General features: G+C 37.6%; 1 protein-coding gene across 3 annotated transcripts in view; it reads left to right on the top strand.

Annotated features, from left to right (window-relative positions):
• The first annotated feature begins 1,569 nt into the window (after positions 1–1,569).
• Positions 1,570–19,395, top strand: part of LOC127451564 (DNA-dependent protein kinase catalytic subunit-like) — a 72,986-nt gene continuing 55,160 nt past the window's right edge. Inside the window, exons 1-24 of one of the 3 annotated variants that reach the window (XM_051716331.1) lie at positions 1,570–1,840; positions 2,115–2,191; positions 2,299–2,403; positions 2,563–2,637; positions 2,731–2,839; positions 4,600–4,712; positions 4,795–4,894; positions 4,990–5,045; positions 5,788–5,818; positions 5,908–6,065; positions 6,187–6,333; positions 6,569–6,733; positions 8,974–9,142; positions 9,230–9,279; positions 9,428–9,562; positions 9,804–9,953; positions 10,313–10,425; positions 10,551–10,710; positions 10,808–10,894; positions 11,015–11,134; positions 12,031–12,190; positions 12,353–12,459; positions 12,869–12,959; positions 13,141–13,304. In XM_051716331.1, the coding sequence (XP_051572291.1) occupies positions 1,678–1,840; positions 2,115–2,191; positions 2,299–2,403; positions 2,563–2,637; positions 2,731–2,839; positions 4,600–4,712; positions 4,795–4,894; positions 4,990–5,045; positions 5,788–5,818; positions 5,908–6,065; positions 6,187–6,333; positions 6,569–6,733; positions 8,974–9,142; positions 9,230–9,279; positions 9,428–9,562; positions 9,804–9,953; positions 10,313–10,425; positions 10,551–10,710; positions 10,808–10,894; positions 11,015–11,134; positions 12,031–12,190; positions 12,353–12,459; positions 12,869–12,959; positions 13,141–13,304 (2,805 nt within the window). In that variant the 5' untranslated portion in view covers positions 1,570–1,677. Of the gene's footprint in view, positions 1,841–2,114; positions 2,192–2,298; positions 2,404–2,562; positions 2,638–2,730; positions 2,840–4,599; positions 4,713–4,794; positions 4,895–4,989; positions 5,046–5,778; positions 5,819–5,907; positions 6,066–6,186; positions 6,334–6,568; positions 6,734–8,973; positions 9,143–9,229; positions 9,280–9,427; positions 9,563–9,803; positions 9,954–10,312; positions 10,426–10,550; positions 10,711–10,807; positions 10,895–11,014; positions 11,135–12,030; positions 12,191–12,352; positions 12,460–12,868; positions 12,960–13,140; positions 13,305–19,395 lie in introns of those variants that run through there. The other 2 variants (XM_051716314.1, XM_051716323.1) reach the window with 2 other exon arrangements.

Raw genomic sequence — 19,395 nt, 5'->3', positions numbered from 1 at the left:
TTTTGATAGCAAAATTATGACTAAAAGCATAACAGTACCAAAATATAAAATTGTTGTCTTCTGATGTGGTTCATTACATATACTCACTGAGCACTTTATTAGGAACACCTGTACACCTACTTATTCATGCAATTATCTTATCAGCCAATCATGTGGCATGTGGCAGTGCATAAAATCATGCAGATACGGGTCAGGAGCATCAGTTAATATTCACATCAACCATCAGAATGGGGAAAAAAATTTGATCTCAGTGATTTGGACTGTGGCATGATTGTTGGTGTCAGACAGGCTGGTTTGAGTATTTCTGTAACTGCTGATCTCCTGGGATTTTCAGCCAAAAAAAAAAACATCCAATGAGCAGCATCAAATGCCTTGCTAATGAGAGAGGTCAACAGAAAATGGCAAGACTGGTTCGAGCTGACAGAAAGGCTACGGCAACTCTGTACAATTGTAATGAGCAGAATAGCATCACAGAATGCACAACACGTCGCATCTTGAGGCGGATGGGCTACAACAGCAAAAGACCATGTCAGGCACTTTATTAGGACCATGTCAAACTGTTAAAATGCGCCTTTCATTTTACACTGAAAGAACAAATGGATAAAAAGGTGCACTCAGTAATTTTTTCCTTATTAAAAAAGTTTAACTCCTAAAGACAGGAATTGTAATTTTGCAATATATGTAGTAAATCATGAGCACTCACATTAAAATGAAGACACCAGTCATATCAGTAATCTTATAAAAGCTGTTTTATTCTACATGGAGAGGGTCCACACATGGGGCTGCCATGTTAGAATCACATGACCAGCCAAATACTACTCGCTTAATCTCAGTAATCGTCCTGTTATTAGACACTTTCACTCATTGATTAAAGTAATCATGGCTGACTGTGAATACTACATTTCTACAGTGACATCTGAAACTGAAAACTATTGATTTTAAATTATGCTGCATTCAAGCCGCTAGGTGTAAGTCCAAGATGACACAAAGACAAAAGTTACTGAGTGCCCCTTTAACATTTCATCCTCTCATCCTCAAAACACAGCAAGTTACGGCAACATGGGGGGCCTGGGTAGCTCAGTGAGTACTGATGCTGACTACCACCCTTAGAGTCACGAGTTCGAATCCAGGGTGTGCTGAGTGACTCCAGCCAGGTCTCCTAAGCAACCAAATTGGCCCAGTTGCTAGGGAGGGTAGAGTCATGTTGGGTTAACCTCCTGGTGGTTGCTATAATGTGGTTTGCTCTCGGTGGGGGCGTGGTGAGTTGTGAGTGGATGCAGTGGAAAATAGCGTGAAGCCTCCACACGCGCCACGTGATAAAATGCGCGGATTGATGGTCTCAGAGGTGGAGGCAACTGAGATTCATCCTCCGCCACCCGGATTGAGGAGAGTCACTACGCCACCACGAGGATTTAGAGCACATTGGGAATTCCAAACTGGGGAGAAAAGGGGAGTAAATCATAATAAAAAAAAATTACAGCGACATCTGGCGGTTTTTACGGATACGTAAATCCCTTTCGAGGCTCTGTACGGTCTCCTCTGAGTGACGCACTGAAGCAGGAAGTGAAAGCGCTCTCGTGTGTTTGTTTCCGTCTGTTTTGCCGCCCTGTCGCAACATTACTTTACTTTACATGAGTGTATGCATTAGTTATTTCTGATGACTAAAATAGCCACATAATGTCATCTGATTCTTTCACTGTTGGAGGGATTCAGGGTTATCTCCTGAAGCTTCATTCATTTCTTGGAGACACAGAGACCAGGAATGCTGCTCTAATCTGCCATGACATTATTGGAGACTTGGGGAAAGAGTGCATGACAACTAAGAATGAGAATGATCTGGGTAAGAACTCGTTCATGCATAAAAGCTTTAAAAGATGTGTTTATATCAAACATTGTCACTATTCATTACTTTGATGCCAGTTTTATGATAGCACCAGCAGCTGAATTACAGTGATTTGTTAATTTAGCAACGTTATCTGAAATGGGCAATTGCATGATGTACACTGACTCAAGATGTTGTCAAAAGTGAAATCCTCTCCTGTTCGTGTTTATTGTCCTTTAAAATAAATAGATAGTTAATGCATACTCATGTTCAACACTGCACAAACTTTCAGTTTTTCAGACATCACTGCTTTTTGCAAAGGAAGAGGGATTGCTTAGTTTTCTCCGAAAGTCCCTCTCTCATGAAACGGTAATTTCTAAAAAAATGATATATATGTATAGTATGACGTCAAAGAGTTTTGCTACATCTGTTTGTAAAGTAATTATAAAGCTATTGTTCATGTGGCTTGTGATCAGCTGCGGGATGCAAGAGTGGATATTCTGAATTTTTTGGCGGCATTCCTCCAGAGAATGTCAGTTATTGTCCGAGGATGGGAGAAAAACTATGCTGTTGACCTCAAGGTACCCTAAATGAAATAGTTAGCATATTTCTTTCTTGTTGGGCATCTCATTCAAGCAACAGACATTTAAGAAATGGACTAATTTCATATTTCACCTCTTTAAATCTAATTTGGTTTATTCTGGCACTTCTAAGTATTTTTTTTCTCTCTGCATGTATAGGACATTTGTCTTGTTGTCTACACAAAGGACAAAGCTGCAAAGTGCCGAAGTCCTGCTTTAGACCTGTTAATCAAAGTTAGTCCTTTACTTGGTTATTACCTTTCTCAGTGCAAATGTCATAACAATGTCTTTAAAAATCAAAGTAACACATCTCAAAATTGTCTGTAGATTCTGTATCTCACAAAAGACTCCAGCATCGCACAAGATTTCAAAGTTGGGGATATGTTCAACAAGTTTTATGGAGAGTTATGTCAGAAGAATAAGTTACCTGATACAGGCAAGTTAACATATAAAAAAGAGGCTATACTTAAAGGGTTAGTTCACCTAAAAATTCTCTCATCATTTACTCCCAGATGTGTATGACTTTCTTTATCCTGCTGAACACAAATTAAGATTTTTAGAAGAATATTTCAGCTCTGTTGGTCCATACAATGCAAGTGAATAGTGGCCAGAACTTTAAAGCTACAAAAGCACATAAAGGTAGCATAAAAGTAATCCATGAGACTCCAGTGTTTAAATCTATGTCTTCAGAAGTGATATGATAGGTGTAGGTAAGAAACAGATAAATATTTAAGTCCTTTTTCACTATAAATCTCCACTTTCACTTTCACATTCTTTTGTTTTTGGCGTTTTGTAATCTTTGTGCATATCGCCACCTACTGGGCAGGGAGGAGAATTTATTGTAAAAAAAGGACTTAAATATTATTCTGTTTCTCACTCATATCTATCATATCGCTTCAGAAGACATGGATTAAACCACTGGGGCCGGTTGCACCAGCTATACGTAAGTTACAGCTTAGGCTAGTTGTGGCGTAAATGGGCACTATGTCACAATTTACGCACTACTAATTATGTGAGCATTGCACCATTAAACTTAGTTAGAACGTAACCCTACATATAAACTAAATATATACGGAAGACTCCGACCAGGAGTAATGGATGGAATAAAAAAAGCAGACTCATTTAATGACATCAATGAGCTCATGTTTTGCGTGACAGGCTTCAGTCCTTTCGACATATATGATGGTGTTGGCGTTTACACTCATTTACATTTATGGGAGAAAACATTATGTAAAAAAACGTACTTCTTCAGCATGAAAGCTATCTGATGGTGCAGTTTCCTGTGTACTCCGGCCGGTGTCGAGTTTCAACATATGCGAAAATATAATTTAATATAAAGATATTAAAATGAATAAATGTCTATTTTTCCAGCCTGTAATATTAGTATTTATTTATTTATTGCTCCTTATTCATTTTAGATACAGTTATTGAATATTGTTATTTACATAGGCTAAATATTTCATTAATACAATCTACTTTAATTACGTATCATATTTTAATGGGGATATAATTTATTACAGCTGACAATTACGATAACAAACAAGGTTTGAACATCAACCGTAGCGAGATAAATTGAAGTTCACGGCTTTTTAACACTTCTGTGTAAAAATTGGAAGACTGTTTATTGGATCAATACAAGTAAACGTCATATTATGCGACTATGCATTACTTTACAGAGAGCTTATGACCTACTAGTTAAGTCTTGCCATAAGAACAGGTGGTGCAACCGAATTAAGCACTGACTTAGTTATAAACTAACTCGTAGTTACTAAGCCCTTAGTGTGAACTTTACGTCTCAGCTTAAGTGAGACCTTACGCACAGCTTGTGCAACCCTACCCTGGAGTCTTATGGATTACTTTAATGCTGCCTTTATATACATTTTGGAGCTTTAAAATTTTGGTCATCATTCACTTGCATTATATAAACTTACAGAGCTGAAATATTCTTCTAAAAATCTTAATTTGTGTTCATCAGATAAAAGAAACTATTCCTTTAATATATCCTTCTTCCAAATTTCTAACCTTTTTCTATTGAAATGTTGCAAAAAAATTATTAGTAATTTTAACAAGGCTGATGTTTACGGCATGCATTATGTCATCCGTGTTACCCTGTATTTTTAAATGCACGTCAGAGTACAAACAAACCTTTTTCCACATATCCATTATTGGAACATCAAATCGTAATTCCTCCAACAGTGCTTGGTTCCATTTATGAACTTCTTGGATTTTTGGGTGAAGTGCATCCCAGTGAGATGGTCAACAATTCTGACAAACTTTACAAGGCCTACCTTGGTGAACTGAAAGTACAGGTAAAGGTTTCCCATCCACATATGGAAAAGTACTCTCATATTTCTGTACAGAATTGCCAAATGCTAAATTCATGTTTTTCAGATGACATCCACTACAAAAGAGCCAAAACTTCCTGTTGTTGCTGGATGCTTGAAGGGAATTACTGCTCTAATGGTGAACTTCACCAAATCGATGGAAGAAGGTTTGTGTGTTTATGTGTAAATTGAGAGTCCTGCAGTGGTCAGTGTTTTTCTTGATCTAATTGAAAGAATATGCTCACTGTTTTGCTTTACATAGACCCAGTTACATCAAAGGAAATCTTTGATTATGCACTGAAGGCTATCTGTCCACAGGTAAGATTCATTAAGAGTGGCAGTTCACTTAGGAATGTTGGTGACACTTTGGAATAAGGTTCCATTTGTTAACATTAGTTAATAACATTAATTAACATGAATTAACAATGAACAATACTTCTACAACATTTATAAATCTTGGTGTAACAGGAAAAGGATGGGCAAGGAGGAGGCGGGAATCGGCTGAACAGTCAACATAAAGTTTAATGAGAAACTCAACATAAAACAAACACAAACAAACACATGCAGCGCGGCCTCGTGCGTCTCTCTCTCGAACTGGCACCTCCGGCTCCCCTTTATCTCGCTCTCCTGCTGATCATCCGGCCACGCCCTCCGCCTTGTCACACTTGGTTAATGTTATTTCAGCATACTCATACATTATTAAAATCAAACGTTGTATATGTTAATATTAGTTAACGCACTATGAACTAACAATGAACTGAATTGTATTTTTATTAACTGACAATAACAAAAATTAATAAATGCTGTAAAAAAAAATATATTGTTCATTGTTAGTTCATGATACCTAATGCATTAACTAATGTTAATGAATGAAACACTATTGTAAAGTGTTACCAAAATATTGAATCTTAGTTGTTATCTTATCATCTGGGTGGAACAAATAAAGCATTTTACCGTACCTCAGGTATCTTTTGTGTAGAAGATGTTTTTATTGTTTTCATTGATGGAAATCTGTTTAGAACACCCAAATAAATTTCTTCTTTCTTACTTTTGTCTCTAGAGTGATATAAAGCGATATGCAGTCATCTTTGGTGAGGAAATAGAATTTCATATTTAAATGTATTTTCATAACATACTGCAGATGTTTTACTCACTCCTTGTCTTTTTTTACCTTTTGCAGCCGGCCTCAAACTGTTTGCTAAGCATTCAAACCAGTTCGGCAGCTGTCTTATAGATCATTACATGGCTATCTTTGATGTTATGTCCAAACTTTGTGGACATATAAATGGAGACTTGAAAAAGAGTAGTTACTTAGCTCTGGAGTCTTTCCTAAAACAGGTATATTCAATGTATAATTGTTTTTATATGATATTTGATCATTGTTCAAGGCTTTTTTTAAATGTTAAACTTGATTATGACAATATCTTGTCAATAAACGCTTCCTGTCATTGTTGTAAAGGTGGCCACTCTTGTGGCAGAGAACATTGAGTTGCATAAAAGCAAGCTGAAGTTCTTCATGCAGAAGTTCTGTGCTATCATCAGGACCATGGACTCCACTAATAAAGAGCTCTCCATTGCTATTAGAGGATATGGCCTTTTTGCTGCGGTTTGTGTCTCTTTGGATATTTTAACTGAATATTTAGAATCTCTTATTATCAAAGTCTCACAACAAGGCATAGTTTTTTTTTTTTAAAAAAGATACTAATGGCTAAATAGATACTTGTTTTCATATTGCTTATTGCTTTTTTTCCAAATTATTTTTTTCAGTTTGCAGTACCTTTTTTATTGCAGAACTAGAAAAAATAAGCATCTCTGATTGTTGTCTGTTTGTTTGTGTTTAGTCGTGCAAGTTGGTGTGTCCTCAGGATGTAGATCTGATGTATACAGAGCTGATTCAGCGTTGTAAGCAGATGTATCTGACCGAGTCTGACAGGGATGATGACAACGTCTATCAGCTTCCCAGCTTCCTTGATTCTATAGCTAGTGTTCTCATTCACCTTGATCGGGTATGACTGAGATTCTGGACTGATTAAAGGGATAGTTCACCCAAAAATGAAAATGATTTTATCATTTACTCCGCCTCTTGCCATCCCAAACTCAAATGACGTTCTGTCTTGTGAGTAAGGCTGTCAAATAACAATTCTAAATTTGAATATTCGTCAAATGTAAGATAAAAATGCACATTAGAATGCTAAAATTAGCGTTTTAAAGGTTGAATTACCTTTTACATTCACACTGCGTCTAAAAATATTTTATCATTCCTGCACAAGATGCTGAAAAAACAGCAAAACATGACACAACCGTCAAAGACATCCATCTTGCGCATGCTTACAAAAAAGAAAGACATTGAAAGACATTGTTCACATCAATTCACATTGAACAGCCCCCAGAGGTGGAGGTCTTGATTATGCCTTGCTCTCTTATCAGTGTCTCACTGCATAAGCAAGCATTAGGTATGTACATACAACGGTATTTATTGAAAAACACTGTTGTACTGCTTGTATTATGACGCTTGGGTCCGAGGTAGTATTATGGCACTGGTATAGGCTAATGTGCAATACTGAGTTAACATAGAACCATCTATTGAAGCGTTTCTTTTCTCATTTGACCTATTTTTACTTAGTATTTGAGAATGTGGCTAAATCTTTTGACTTTACGCACATTTGTTAATATGTTCTTTGCAACAAATGATAGCTATGACATGGTTCTGATTTGTTGCGCCCTCTTGTGGATGTAAGAGAAAACATTGATTTAAAAATCAGATGTTTCGTAGATTTTTTCCCTGTACTTGAAATAATATCTTTAAAATTTGAATATACAGCTCTGGAAAAAATTGAGAGACCACTCCAAATGTTCAGTTTCTCTGGATTTACTATTTATAGGTATATGTTTGAGTAAAATGAACATTTTTGTTTTATTCTATAAAGTACTGACAACATTTCTCCCAAATTCTAAATAATAATATTGTAATTTACAGCATTTATTTGCAGAAAATGACAACTGGTCAAAATAACAAAAAGATGCAGTGTTTTCAGACCTTGAAAGTTCATATTAATTTTTACACAACACTATCCTAATGTTTTATCTTAGGAAGAGTTCAGAAATCAATATTTGGTGGAATAACCCTGATTTTCAATCACAGCTTTCATGCGTCTTTGCACGCTTTCCACCAGTCTTTCACATTGATGTTGGTGACTTTATGCCACTCCTGGCTCAAAAGTTCAAGCAGGAATTCAACAGACACTGGAATGGAATGGCTGCCATACATGTAGAGATGCTGATTTAAGAAACATTTGGAGTGGTCTCTTAATTATTTCCAGAGCTGTAGTTCAAATTTTGGTAATTTTTCAGAGAAAAATTCTAATTCAGTTTTGCAGCCCTGTTGACAGCCCTACTTCTGAGCAATGTAAATGGATATTTTGACAAATAAATGAGGTGTTTTTGTCCATACAATGTAAGTCAATGGGGTCTAAAATTTTCAAGCTCCAAAAAGGACATGAAAGTAGCATAAAAGTCATCCATATGACTCGAGTGGTTTAATCCATATCTTCTGAAGCAATACAATCACTTTGGGTGAGAACAGACCACAATTATGAAGACACTGAAGCTTTAACGCTGCTTGTGTTTGCCAGGCACTCAGTCTCTGCATCACTGAACTCAGTGAGACGAAGAATTTTTTAGTGTTTGCCGTCAATCATTTGGCAACTGCAGTACATTTAAAAATTATCCAAAAAAACAACCTGTGACTCTATCATTGTAACTTGCTTCTGCATTTTCAAAATAAACCACGAACCTGTATCCAGCACTCTGTGTAGGCATCAAGCACAAGGAAGTGTTTGAATGGTTTTCTTTCATAAATGAATAAAGAAGAGATCAGATATCAAAATGTATATTGAATAAGGACTTAAATTGTGGTCTGTTTCTCACCCAAAGTGATCGTATTGCTTCAGAAGACATGGTTTAACCCACTCGAATCGTATGGATTACTTTTATGCTGCCTTTACCTGCTTTATGGAGTTTGAAAGTTTAACTTATATTGTGTGGCCAAAAACTCCTCATACTGTACATGGCTTAAAATGTTGTCATTTGTGTTCTGCAAACGAAACAATAAGTGTTGGCCCTTTTAATTACTATACTACTTTTAGGCTTACTTCAAGTAATATTGCCAACTGAGCTTATTGTTTTTTAATAAGTTGTAATGATTTCACACTTCAGTTGGTTTATTTATCTCAATAAATGGTTGCAGATTCCTGAAGTGTACACACCTGTGCTAGAGCGCCTCCTTGTGGTTCAGATGGACAGTTTTCCTCAGTACAGTCAGAGAATGCAGTACACCACCTGCCGTTCCATCATCAAGGTGTTTGTTGCCATGGCAGTTCGAGGTCCAGTCCTCTGGAGTTTCACCAGTTCTGTGGGTAAGACTGAACTAGAGGTCATCTTGGCAAATATGATTCAAGGTTAACTGTACTTGTGCTCACACTCCCAATTTCTTTCACCAACAGTTCACCAAGGCCTGATCAGAGTGTGCTCGAAGCCTGTTCTTCAGCCAGAAGTAAGTGTTTTTGTATTTAGGAATATATCTTTACATTCCTCTGTGTACATTTTGATAAGATATTTTAAATTATAAGTAAATTATAGATGATTTTTAGAAGTTCATCTAAAAGTTTTTAGTTAAAATGTTGACTGATGTGTTCCATCAGGAGCTGAGTGTTCCTTCCAGTGACTCTCAAACAGAGCAGGATGCCAACCTGGTCCGCTCTGGGAGATGGAAAGTTCCTTCTTCTAAGGACTACCTCGACCTCTTTAAGGGGCTTCTGGACTGTGAAAACCTTAAGGTAGAAATATTCTCCACATTATATATTTTTTATTTTTCCCACAAAAATGAAATTATGAAGTTAGATGCAACAGTTGTTTATCTAACATCATGCATTCCTGTTCATATTTAGATTAGCTTCAATGTTTTTGTTTTTTAATGATATTATTTAGTTTGAATGTGTCACACTAGACTTTGAAAGTTGTTTTACTTGGTTTCAACAGCTTAATGTAATGACTGAGCTAGTTTGATTTGATTTATAGGACACAGGATTCATGGATGGAGCTCCAGCTGCCAAGAACTACAACCTGAGAGACATAAACCAGCACTTATATGATGCACTGGTGCAATCAGTTTTGAAGATTGTGGAGAAACTTGATCTTTCATTGCAGAAAGTCAGTTCTGCGGATGAGGTACTTCTGCAGTTCTGCACATTGAGTGGATGATACAAAGGTGGATGGTTAGAGAGAGAGCAGAAAGAAACATGTTCATTTATTTTTAACAGATTATGCTAATGCATTAAATAGGCTGTGGACTATATAAGAGATCAGAGGCCTGCAGAAAATAATGCAATGCTGTTTTATCAATGCACAGCACTTGTTGTGGCTGTGCACAGCATTTCTGAAGACAGCTTTCACTTTAAGACCACAGACTGCAGAAAAAAGTATTTGAGTGTGCTTTAACAGTTTTAAAGAAAACATCATTAAAATGACCTTTGGTTGGTCTATTTGAGATGCTGGATGCGTTTCAGTGAAATATTTCTTTTTCTCAGGCACAAAGTGATGTAAGTGCTGGATTTATGGCTTCATCTGACCCCACAGCAAACCTGATGCCCAACAAACCCAAAGACTTCATTGCCTTTGTCAACTTGGTAGACTTTTGCAGGTATCTTAACTCTTTTTCTTGACTGTCACATCTCAAACACAAAGCTTAATTATAAAGCAGCACTCTGATTTTAAGTGATGTTTTAGTGGTCTGTGTAAGTAGTATTATGTTTTGTGTTTTTATAGTGAATTATTGTCCTCGCTAAATCCAGAGTTTTTTGCCCAGTGGATGTACCCTCTGTGTCATGAGCTCATTCTGCGGTCAATACGTTTCCCTTTGGTCAGTGGTTTTTATAAGCTCCTGTCACTCTCAATGTGCATTGCCAAGAAAATCCACTATTTTCAGGTAATACATTACATTTATCGAATTTACACTTTGCTTTTATTTAATCTGTGGAATTAGGTTAGTTACATTTATTTAACATCCCGTATCTCTTGTTTAGGACCTAAAAAAAGGGCCTAAAAGTGTTGGTGCTGGCTCCTCCATGGAAAATGCCTGTTTTTCACTTCTCAGAAAGTTTGGAAAGGAGGTGCCACTTTTTACATTTCACTTCATTTTCATGAACAGTGAGCAGTGAGCTTAACATTTGATTCATCAAGGAATGAATGGATATGATTTAAGGAGTAACGTTTCTGATATCCCCTCAAAGGTTTGTGTGCGTATGAAACAGTATAAAGACGAGCTTCTGGCTGCCTGTCTGATGTTCATCCTTTCTCTTCATCCTGACATGGTGGCTCTGGACCTCAAAGCATATATTCCAGCTCTACAAGTGAGAAATTATGGGCCAAATAGAGTATTTTACAAATAATTATTTATTTTTTTTGCATTTAGCTTAAAGGGATAGTTCACCCAAAAATGTCAATTCTCTCATTTACTCACCCTCATGTCATTCCTTTCTTTCTTCAGCAGAACACAAACAAAGATATTTAGAAAAAAATTTCAGCTCTGTAGATCCAAACAATGCAATTGAATTCCAGAAATTTAAAGGTTCAAAAAGCATATAAAGGCAGCATAAAATTAATCCTTATGACTCCATTGGTTTAATCCATATCTTCAGAAACAACATGATATGTGTGGGTGAGAAAAAGATCAATATTAAAGTCCTTTTTTAATAAAAATCTCCACTTTCACATTCTTCTTCTATTGTTTTTGCCAATTCACATTCTTCATGCATATCGCCACCTACTGAGAGGGGAGGAGGATTTACAGTAAAAAAGGACTAAAATATTGATCTGTTTCTCACCCACACCTATCACATCGCTTCTGAATACATGGATGTATCCACTGGAGTCGTATAGATTACTTTTATGCTGCCTTTATGTGCTTTTTGGAGCTTTGAAGTTCTGGCCACCATTCATTTGCATTGTACGGCCAGCAGAGCTGAGATATTCTTCTAAAAAATCTTTGTTTGTGTTCAGCAGAAGAAAGAAAGTCAAACACATTTGTGATGGCATCAGGATAGATAAATGATGAGAGAATTTTCATTTTTAAGTGAAGTATCCCTTATCCCTTACAAGGTCATTAACAGTAATCAGATATCACGTTTGATTCATGTAATTCAGACCCATAAATTGAATTTTGTTTTAAATAGAATATTGTCCCATGACATATGGTTTTTATCACTTATGTGGTAATGCTCTTCTGTTGTCATTGGCTTGGTTGAAGGCTGCTCTGCGGCTGGGTTTGAGTCATGCTCCTCTAGCTACAGCAGCACTGGATGCTCTGGAGTCCTGGTCCTCTCACATCCCTGCCTCCATCATGCAGCCGCACTATGCAGATATACTGCCACATTTGGACGGCTACCTCAAAACAACCAGTAACTCTGGTCACTTGATTTTTAACCTTATCATATCTATCTTAAACACAATACTGTAGAAATGGTGACTGGGTACAGCTATAATATAAATAATATAACACAGTCAAAGAATTATTGGTTTAGCTCAGTTAACTTATTCTAAATCTAATTTTAAATGTCTTTTTCATTTAGAAAAAGATGAGAGCAATATGGAAGTGACATTTGTCTCATCGGGGAGTTCAAAAGGATATGGCAATGTCATTATGAGACTTCTAAAGAAATCGAAACACTTGCCAGTGGTAATAAGAATTTTTTTTGTGTGCCTTTGTTTCTGTTTTTATTTGTTCATCTTATTTGATTTGGAGATGAAACTTTGAGATAGAATTTCTTCAGGGATGCAAACTACTCATATTTTGGCTAAAGTCTCCTTTATTTTTTTAAGCTGATTTGCCCAATTTGTTTGGTAAAATTTTTCACAGTTTCAATTACTTGAAAGGGGTACTTTAAGCTTAATCACTTAAAAAGCTTTAAGCTGCCTTTTTCTAAATTCAAATGTGAAGTGTGTAATTTCTGCAGCACTAGTGTCACCAAACATAATTGCAAAAATCACTATTGTTTTTAGAACACTCTTCCTGTCTAGCCTTTTAAATTTGGTTGTGGCAAGGGTCATTAATCACATATTGAGAGTGGTGTACTGTGTTCTCTTAGGGTGATGAGTCTCCCATTGCTGCTGTGAGACGCAGGGTGGTATGTCTGCTTGGCCACTTGGGAGGACAGCTCAACAGGAATCTAGTTACAGGTTACTTCTCTACTTCCATTAAATCTAAAATGTTGAGCAATAATTATTTGTACCGTTAGTTATAAGTATTAAGTTGATGTTGTTTATCACTCCTAAGACATAGTTTGAAACACCCAGTGTTTATTCATAATGCTTGTTTGTTTGTAAGCTTTTTTCTTGAGTTTCTTTAATCTGACCCTAGCTGTTTCTGCGGAGGACATGATGAAGCGTTTTGTTGCGTGGGACAGTGAGAAAAGGTTGCGTTTCGCAGTGCCTTTTAAAGACATGAAGCCTGTAATCTACCTGGACGCTTTCCTCCCGCGGGTCACAGAGCTGGCACTGTCCTCCAGTGACAGACAAACTAAAGTAAGACACAGTCATGTGAAATATAAATATATATATATATATATATATATATATATATATATATATATATATATATATATATATATATATATATATATATATTTTTTTTTTTTTTTTGTTATTAACATTTTTATTGATTCATATATTAACACAAAAAACACAACAACATATATATATTGAATCAAACACTTTAAACATTAAAGCCCCAATATATCCCCTCCCCCTACCAAACTCCCACCCTGACCCCCCCACGAACACCCCTGTGGTCAATAGAATATAGACACACACGCAGAAAAAACACAAAACTAAAACAACAACCAAAAATCAAATCAAATACAATAATCAAGTACAGGTGCATCTCAATAAATTAGAATGTCGTGGAAAAGTTCATTTATTTCAGTAATTCAACTCAAATTGTGAAACTCTTATTTAAATAAATTCAGTGCACACAGACTGAAGTAGTTTAAGTCTTTGGTTCTTTTAATTGTGATGATTTTGGCTCAAATTTAACAAAAACCCACCAATTCACTATCTCAAAAAATTAGAATACATCATAAGACCAATAAAAAAAACATTTTTAGTGAATTGTTGGCCTTCTGGAAAGTATGTTCATTTACTGTATATGTACTCAATACTTGGTAGGGGCTCATTTTGCTTTAATTACTGCCTCAATTTGGCGTGGCATGGAGGTGATCAGTTTGTGGCACTGCTGAGGTGGTATGGAAGCCCAGGTTTCTTTGACAGTGGCCTTCAGCTCATCTGCATTTTTTGGTCTCTTGTTTCTCATTTTCCTCTTGACAATACCCCATAGATTCTCTATGGGGTTCAGGTCTGGTGAGTTTGCTGGCCAGTCAAGCACACCAACACCATGGTCATTTAACCAACTTTTGGTGCTTTTGGCAGTGTGGGCAGGTGCCAAATCCTGCTGGAAAATGAAATCAGCATCTTTAAAAAGCTGGTCAGCAGAAGGAAGCATGAAGTGCTCCAAAATGTCTTGGTAAACGGGTGCAGTGACTTTGGTTTTCAAAAAACACAATGGACCAACACCAGCAGATGACATTGCACCCCAAATCATCACAGACTGTGGAAACTTAACACTGGACTTCAAGCAACTTGGGCTATGAGCTTCTCCACCCTTCCTCCAGACTCTAGGACCTTGGTTTCCAAATGAAATACAAAACTTGCTCTCATCTGAAAAGAGGACTTTGGACCACTGGGCAACAGTCCAGTTCTTCTTCTCCTTAGCCCAGGTAAGATGCCTCTGATGTTGTCTGTGGTTCAGGAGTGGCTTAACAAGAGGAATACGACAACTGTAGCCAAATTCCTTGACATGTCTGTGTGTGGTGGCTCTTGATGCCTTGACCCCAGCCTCAGTCCATTCCTTGTGAAGTTCACCCAAATTCTTGAATTGATTTTGCTTGACAATCATAAGGCTGCGGTTCTCTCGGTTGGTTGTGCATCTTTTTCTTCCACACTTTTTCCTTCCACTCAACTTTCTGTTAACATGCTTGGATACAGCACTCTGTGAACAGCCAGCTTCTTTGGCAATGAATGTTTGTGGCTTACCCTCCTTGTGAAGGGTGTCAATGATTGTCTTCTGGACAACTGTCAGATCAGCAGTCTTCCCCATGATTGTGTAGCCTAGTGAACCAAACTGAGAGACCATTTTGAAGGCTCAGGAAACCTTTGCAGGTTTTTTGAGTTGATTAGCTGATTGGCATGTCACCATATTCTAATTTTTTGAGATAGTGAATTGGTGGGTTTTTGTTAAATGTGAGCCAAAATCATCACAATTAAAAGAACCAAAGACTTAAACTACTTCAGTCTGTGTGCATTGAATTTATTTAATACACAAGTTTCACAATTTGAGTTGAATTACTGAAATAAATGAACTTTTCCAGGACATTCTAATTTATTGAGATGCACCTGGATAATAAAAAAACCAACAAAAAAAACTAAACTCTAAATTACTCCCTCCAATGCCCCTCTTCGAGATTCCCCCAAAAATGCTAAGTAATTGCCCCATTTCTTATTGTAAGAATCCCTAACCCCCATCCTTATGCTCGACCCCTCCTCGAAGGCAGCCACCCTCCCCATCTCCGCACACCACTACGGGGACGAGGGTGCTCCATCTGACTTCCAACTCCTCAAAATAACCTGCCTACCAATCATCACACTGGTCAAAACCCAGTCCTTCATGTACTTATCCTCCAAATCCATGACCTCCCTATCTCCCAAAATGCAGTCTGGGGCAGAACGACACCTGAGTGCCCAACACATCACACACAAAACTTTGCACCTTCAGCCAAAATTCTTGGATCTTATGACACCCCCAAAAAACATGGGTGGTGTCTCCATCTTCAGTATAGCATCGCCAGCAGATGGGTGTGGCCTTAAGACCAAGCCTATACAATCTAGAGGGGGTCCAATAAAATCTATGTAAAATCTTAAATTGCATAAGGCGAACCCTTGCATCTCTAGTTGCAGACTTGATGTTTTTTAGAATCCTAGCCCACACTCCCTCCTCCAATAACAAATTTAAATCCTCCTCCCCTAATCTTTTGAGAGAATTTAAAGCTCCGTCCCCCAGACTCTGAATTAGCAGGGAGTAATACACTGATGCCTCATGACCCTTCCCAAAAGCAGCAATCACCACTCCCAGAGTATCTGCCACTCTAGGGGGGTGCGTGCTACTCCCAAAAACAGTGCAGAGCAGGTGGCGCAGCTGTAAATGCTTATAAAATTGAGATTTGGGAATCCCAAAATGTTGAATAACATTTTCAAAAGATCTCAATACTCCACCCTCATACAGGTCACCAAGTGCATTAACCCCCCTCACAATCCAATCTGACCAACAAAAAGGGGACTTATTAATACATAGTTTAGGGTTCAGCCATATGCTCGAGGCTACGTTTAAATAAATATCAGAATTAAACACTCTGGACACTTTTGTCCATATCAAGTGCAAATGCAAAATAACGGGGTGCAACTTAACCTCTCCGGCTAGTTTAATCGAAAGGCTTTGCAGTGGCGAGATGGGGCAAGAACTTCCTTTTCAATACAAAACCAGGGAGGGGCTCTTTCAAGTGGAAGCGACCAATGAGCCAACTGTCTTAAGACCGAATGCATAATAATAAAACAAAATCTTGGGTAGGCCTAACCCACCTTTGTCAGTCGGCCTATGTAACTTATTGAAATTTAACCTGGGACACTTACCATTCCAAATGAAGGACTTCGCTATGCTATCAAATTGCTTAAAATAAGAGAGGGGGACATCTACAGGGAGAGACTGTAGCAGGTAGTTGAATTTTGGAATACAATTCATTTTAATAACATTAACCTTCCCAATCATTGATAAGTGTAATGAAGCCCACCTGTCCACATCATTTGAAAACCTTTTTATTAAGGGATCAAAATGATCTCTGACTAAATCAGACAAATTTGCTGGGAATAAAATTTCCAAATACTTAATTCCCTTTTTGGGCCACTGGAAGGCACCCGGCTGGAAGGCCATTACTAGACAGTACGCTGTCAAAGCCAAAGCTTCGGATTTAGACCAATTGACTTTGTATCCTGAGAATTTGGAAAAGGAATTAATAATTCTGTGGAGGGAAGGCATAGATCTAGTAGGGTCGGAGACGAATAATAAAATGTCATCTGCATAAAGCAGAAGCTTATGCGCCACACCTTCTGCAATCACCCCTGGAAAATCATCCTCTTTTCTTATCGCGGCTGCTGATGGTTCTAGGGCAAAACAAAGCAATAATGGGGAAAGAGGGCAACCCTGCCGAGTGCCCCTATCCAGAGTAAAATAATCTGAAATTAACCCGTTTGTTTGCACCACTGTTACAGGGTGTCTATAAAGTAACTTAATCCAACCAATAAATGTACTCCCGAACCCATACATTTCCAAAATCTTAAAAAGATATTCCCATTCTACCATATCAAACGCCTTTTCAGCGTCAAGTGAGATGGCAGCGACTGGAGATTGATCATTCGCTACTGACCACATGATATTGATGAGATGCCTAATATTATCAGAATCACGCCCTGGTGAGTTTAGAGGTGTTGCCATATATGGAGAAAAAGGCCCCAAATAAACCCCACCTGATCTATATGTATAAGTGATGTCATAACTTTACTTAATCGATTAGCCAGAATTTTGGACAACATTTTTACATCTAACTGGATCAGGGAAATTGGGCTGTAACTTTTACACTCGCTTGGATCTTTGTCCTTTTTAAGAATCAGACTGATCCAGGCTTGCGTCATGGTTGGAGGAAGCTTTCCATTCTTTAATGATTCCGTATAAACTTCTAACAAAAGTGGAGCCAGTTCTGTAGCATAAGATTTGAAAAACTCAGAGGAAAAGCCGTCAGGCCCCGGAGCCTTGCCTGTAGGCAAGGCCTTAATTACCTCGCCAAGCTCTTTCAAGGTTATCTCAGAATCGAGAATTTTTTTGCTCAGTCGTCAGTTTAGGAAGATCTAATGGTTCCACAAAGTTTCTAATATCTTCATCAGTAGATGAAGATGTGGAACTATAAAGATCAATATAGAACTCTTTAAAGGCATTATTAATATCAATGGCCGAGGTAAATATTTCACCACCAGCAGATTTCACTGAGGGAATGGTAGAAAAAGACTCTCTCTGCATTATATATCTAGCCAAAAGTTTTCCTGCTTTGTCCCCCGACTCAAAGTATGACTGTCTTACCCTGAATAACCAAAACTCCACTTTCCGTGACAAAATAGTATTATATCTATATTTCAATCAGGTCAATTCTCTGAGGCCATCAGCTGACATACGGCACTTCAGCTCTGCCTCGGCACTTTTAATATTTCCTGCCAACTCCACAAGTTCTTGTGCTTTGGATTTTTTGGTGAATGAGGCATACTGTATGATCCGACCCCTAAGAACCACCTTAAGTGCCTCCCAAGCCACACCTACAGAGGACACTGGGGACCAGTTGGTCTCCATATAAACACTGATTTCAGCCTTTAACATTTGTTGGAATTCAGGATTTTGAAAAAGGGACACATTAAGGCGGCAACTATATGATTTCTTTTTCTCCATATATGGCAACACCTCTAAACTCACCAGGGCGTGATCTGAGACTAAAATGTTTCCAATTGAGCAATCAACAACAGGTGAAATGAGGGATTTGGATATTAAAAAAAAAACTATTCTTGAATAAATCTTATGGACTGATGAAAAAAATGTATAGTCCCTACCAGATGGGTTCAAAAGTCTCCAAATATCCGTAAGACCAAGATTTTTAAACATCCTGTGAAGCGTCAATGTTGCTCTAGGGGGTTTACACACTTTTTCTTCACTATGATCAAGGATTGAGTCCATCAAAAGATTAAAGTCTCCTCCCAATATTATATCATGAGGGGTGCCAGCAGTTTGCAGCATCCCTTCAAGATCTATAAAAAAGCCCTGATCATCAGCGTTAGGTGCGTAAATATTAGCCAAAATCAACCTTTGCCCCTGAATTTCAGCTAAAACAATAATGACACTTCCTAATTTATCTTTAGTCTGTTTGAGACATTTGAATTGTAAATGTTTATTTACCAATATAATGACTCCCTTGCTCTTACTTGAGCCAGCACTAAAGAAAACATGTCCACCCCATATCTTCCCAATTTTTTCAGCTTCCTGCGGGGAGAGATGTGTTTCTAGAAGAAACACTACAGGTGCATCTCAATAAATTAGAATGTCGTGGAAAAGTTCATTTATTTCAGTAATTCAACTCAAATTGTGAAACTCGTGTATTAAATAAATTAAATGCACACAGACTGAAGTAGTTTAAGTCTTTGGTTCTTTTAATTGTGATGATTTTGGCTCACATTTAACAAAAACCCACCAATTCACTATCTCAAAAAATTAGAATACATCATAAGACCAATAAAAAAAACATTTTTAGTGAATTGTTGGCCTTCTGGAAAGTATGTTCATTTACTGTATATGTACTCAATACTTGGTAGGGGCTCCTTTTGCTTTAATTACTGCCTCAATTCGGCGTGGCATGGTGGTGATCAATTTGTGGCACTGCTGAGGTGGTATGGAAGCCCAGGTTTCTTTGACAGT

Source organism: Myxocyprinus asiaticus, chromosome 2 (genome assembly GCF_019703515.2).
Source record: "Myxocyprinus asiaticus isolate MX2 ecotype Aquarium Trade chromosome 2, UBuf_Myxa_2, whole genome shotgun sequence".
NCBI classification, from domain to species: Eukaryota; Metazoa; Chordata; class Actinopteri; order Cypriniformes; family Catostomidae; genus Myxocyprinus; species Myxocyprinus asiaticus.
The sequence above is the reverse complement of the archived record's forward strand: the minus strand, read 5'-3'. Positions and strand labels throughout refer to the sequence as shown.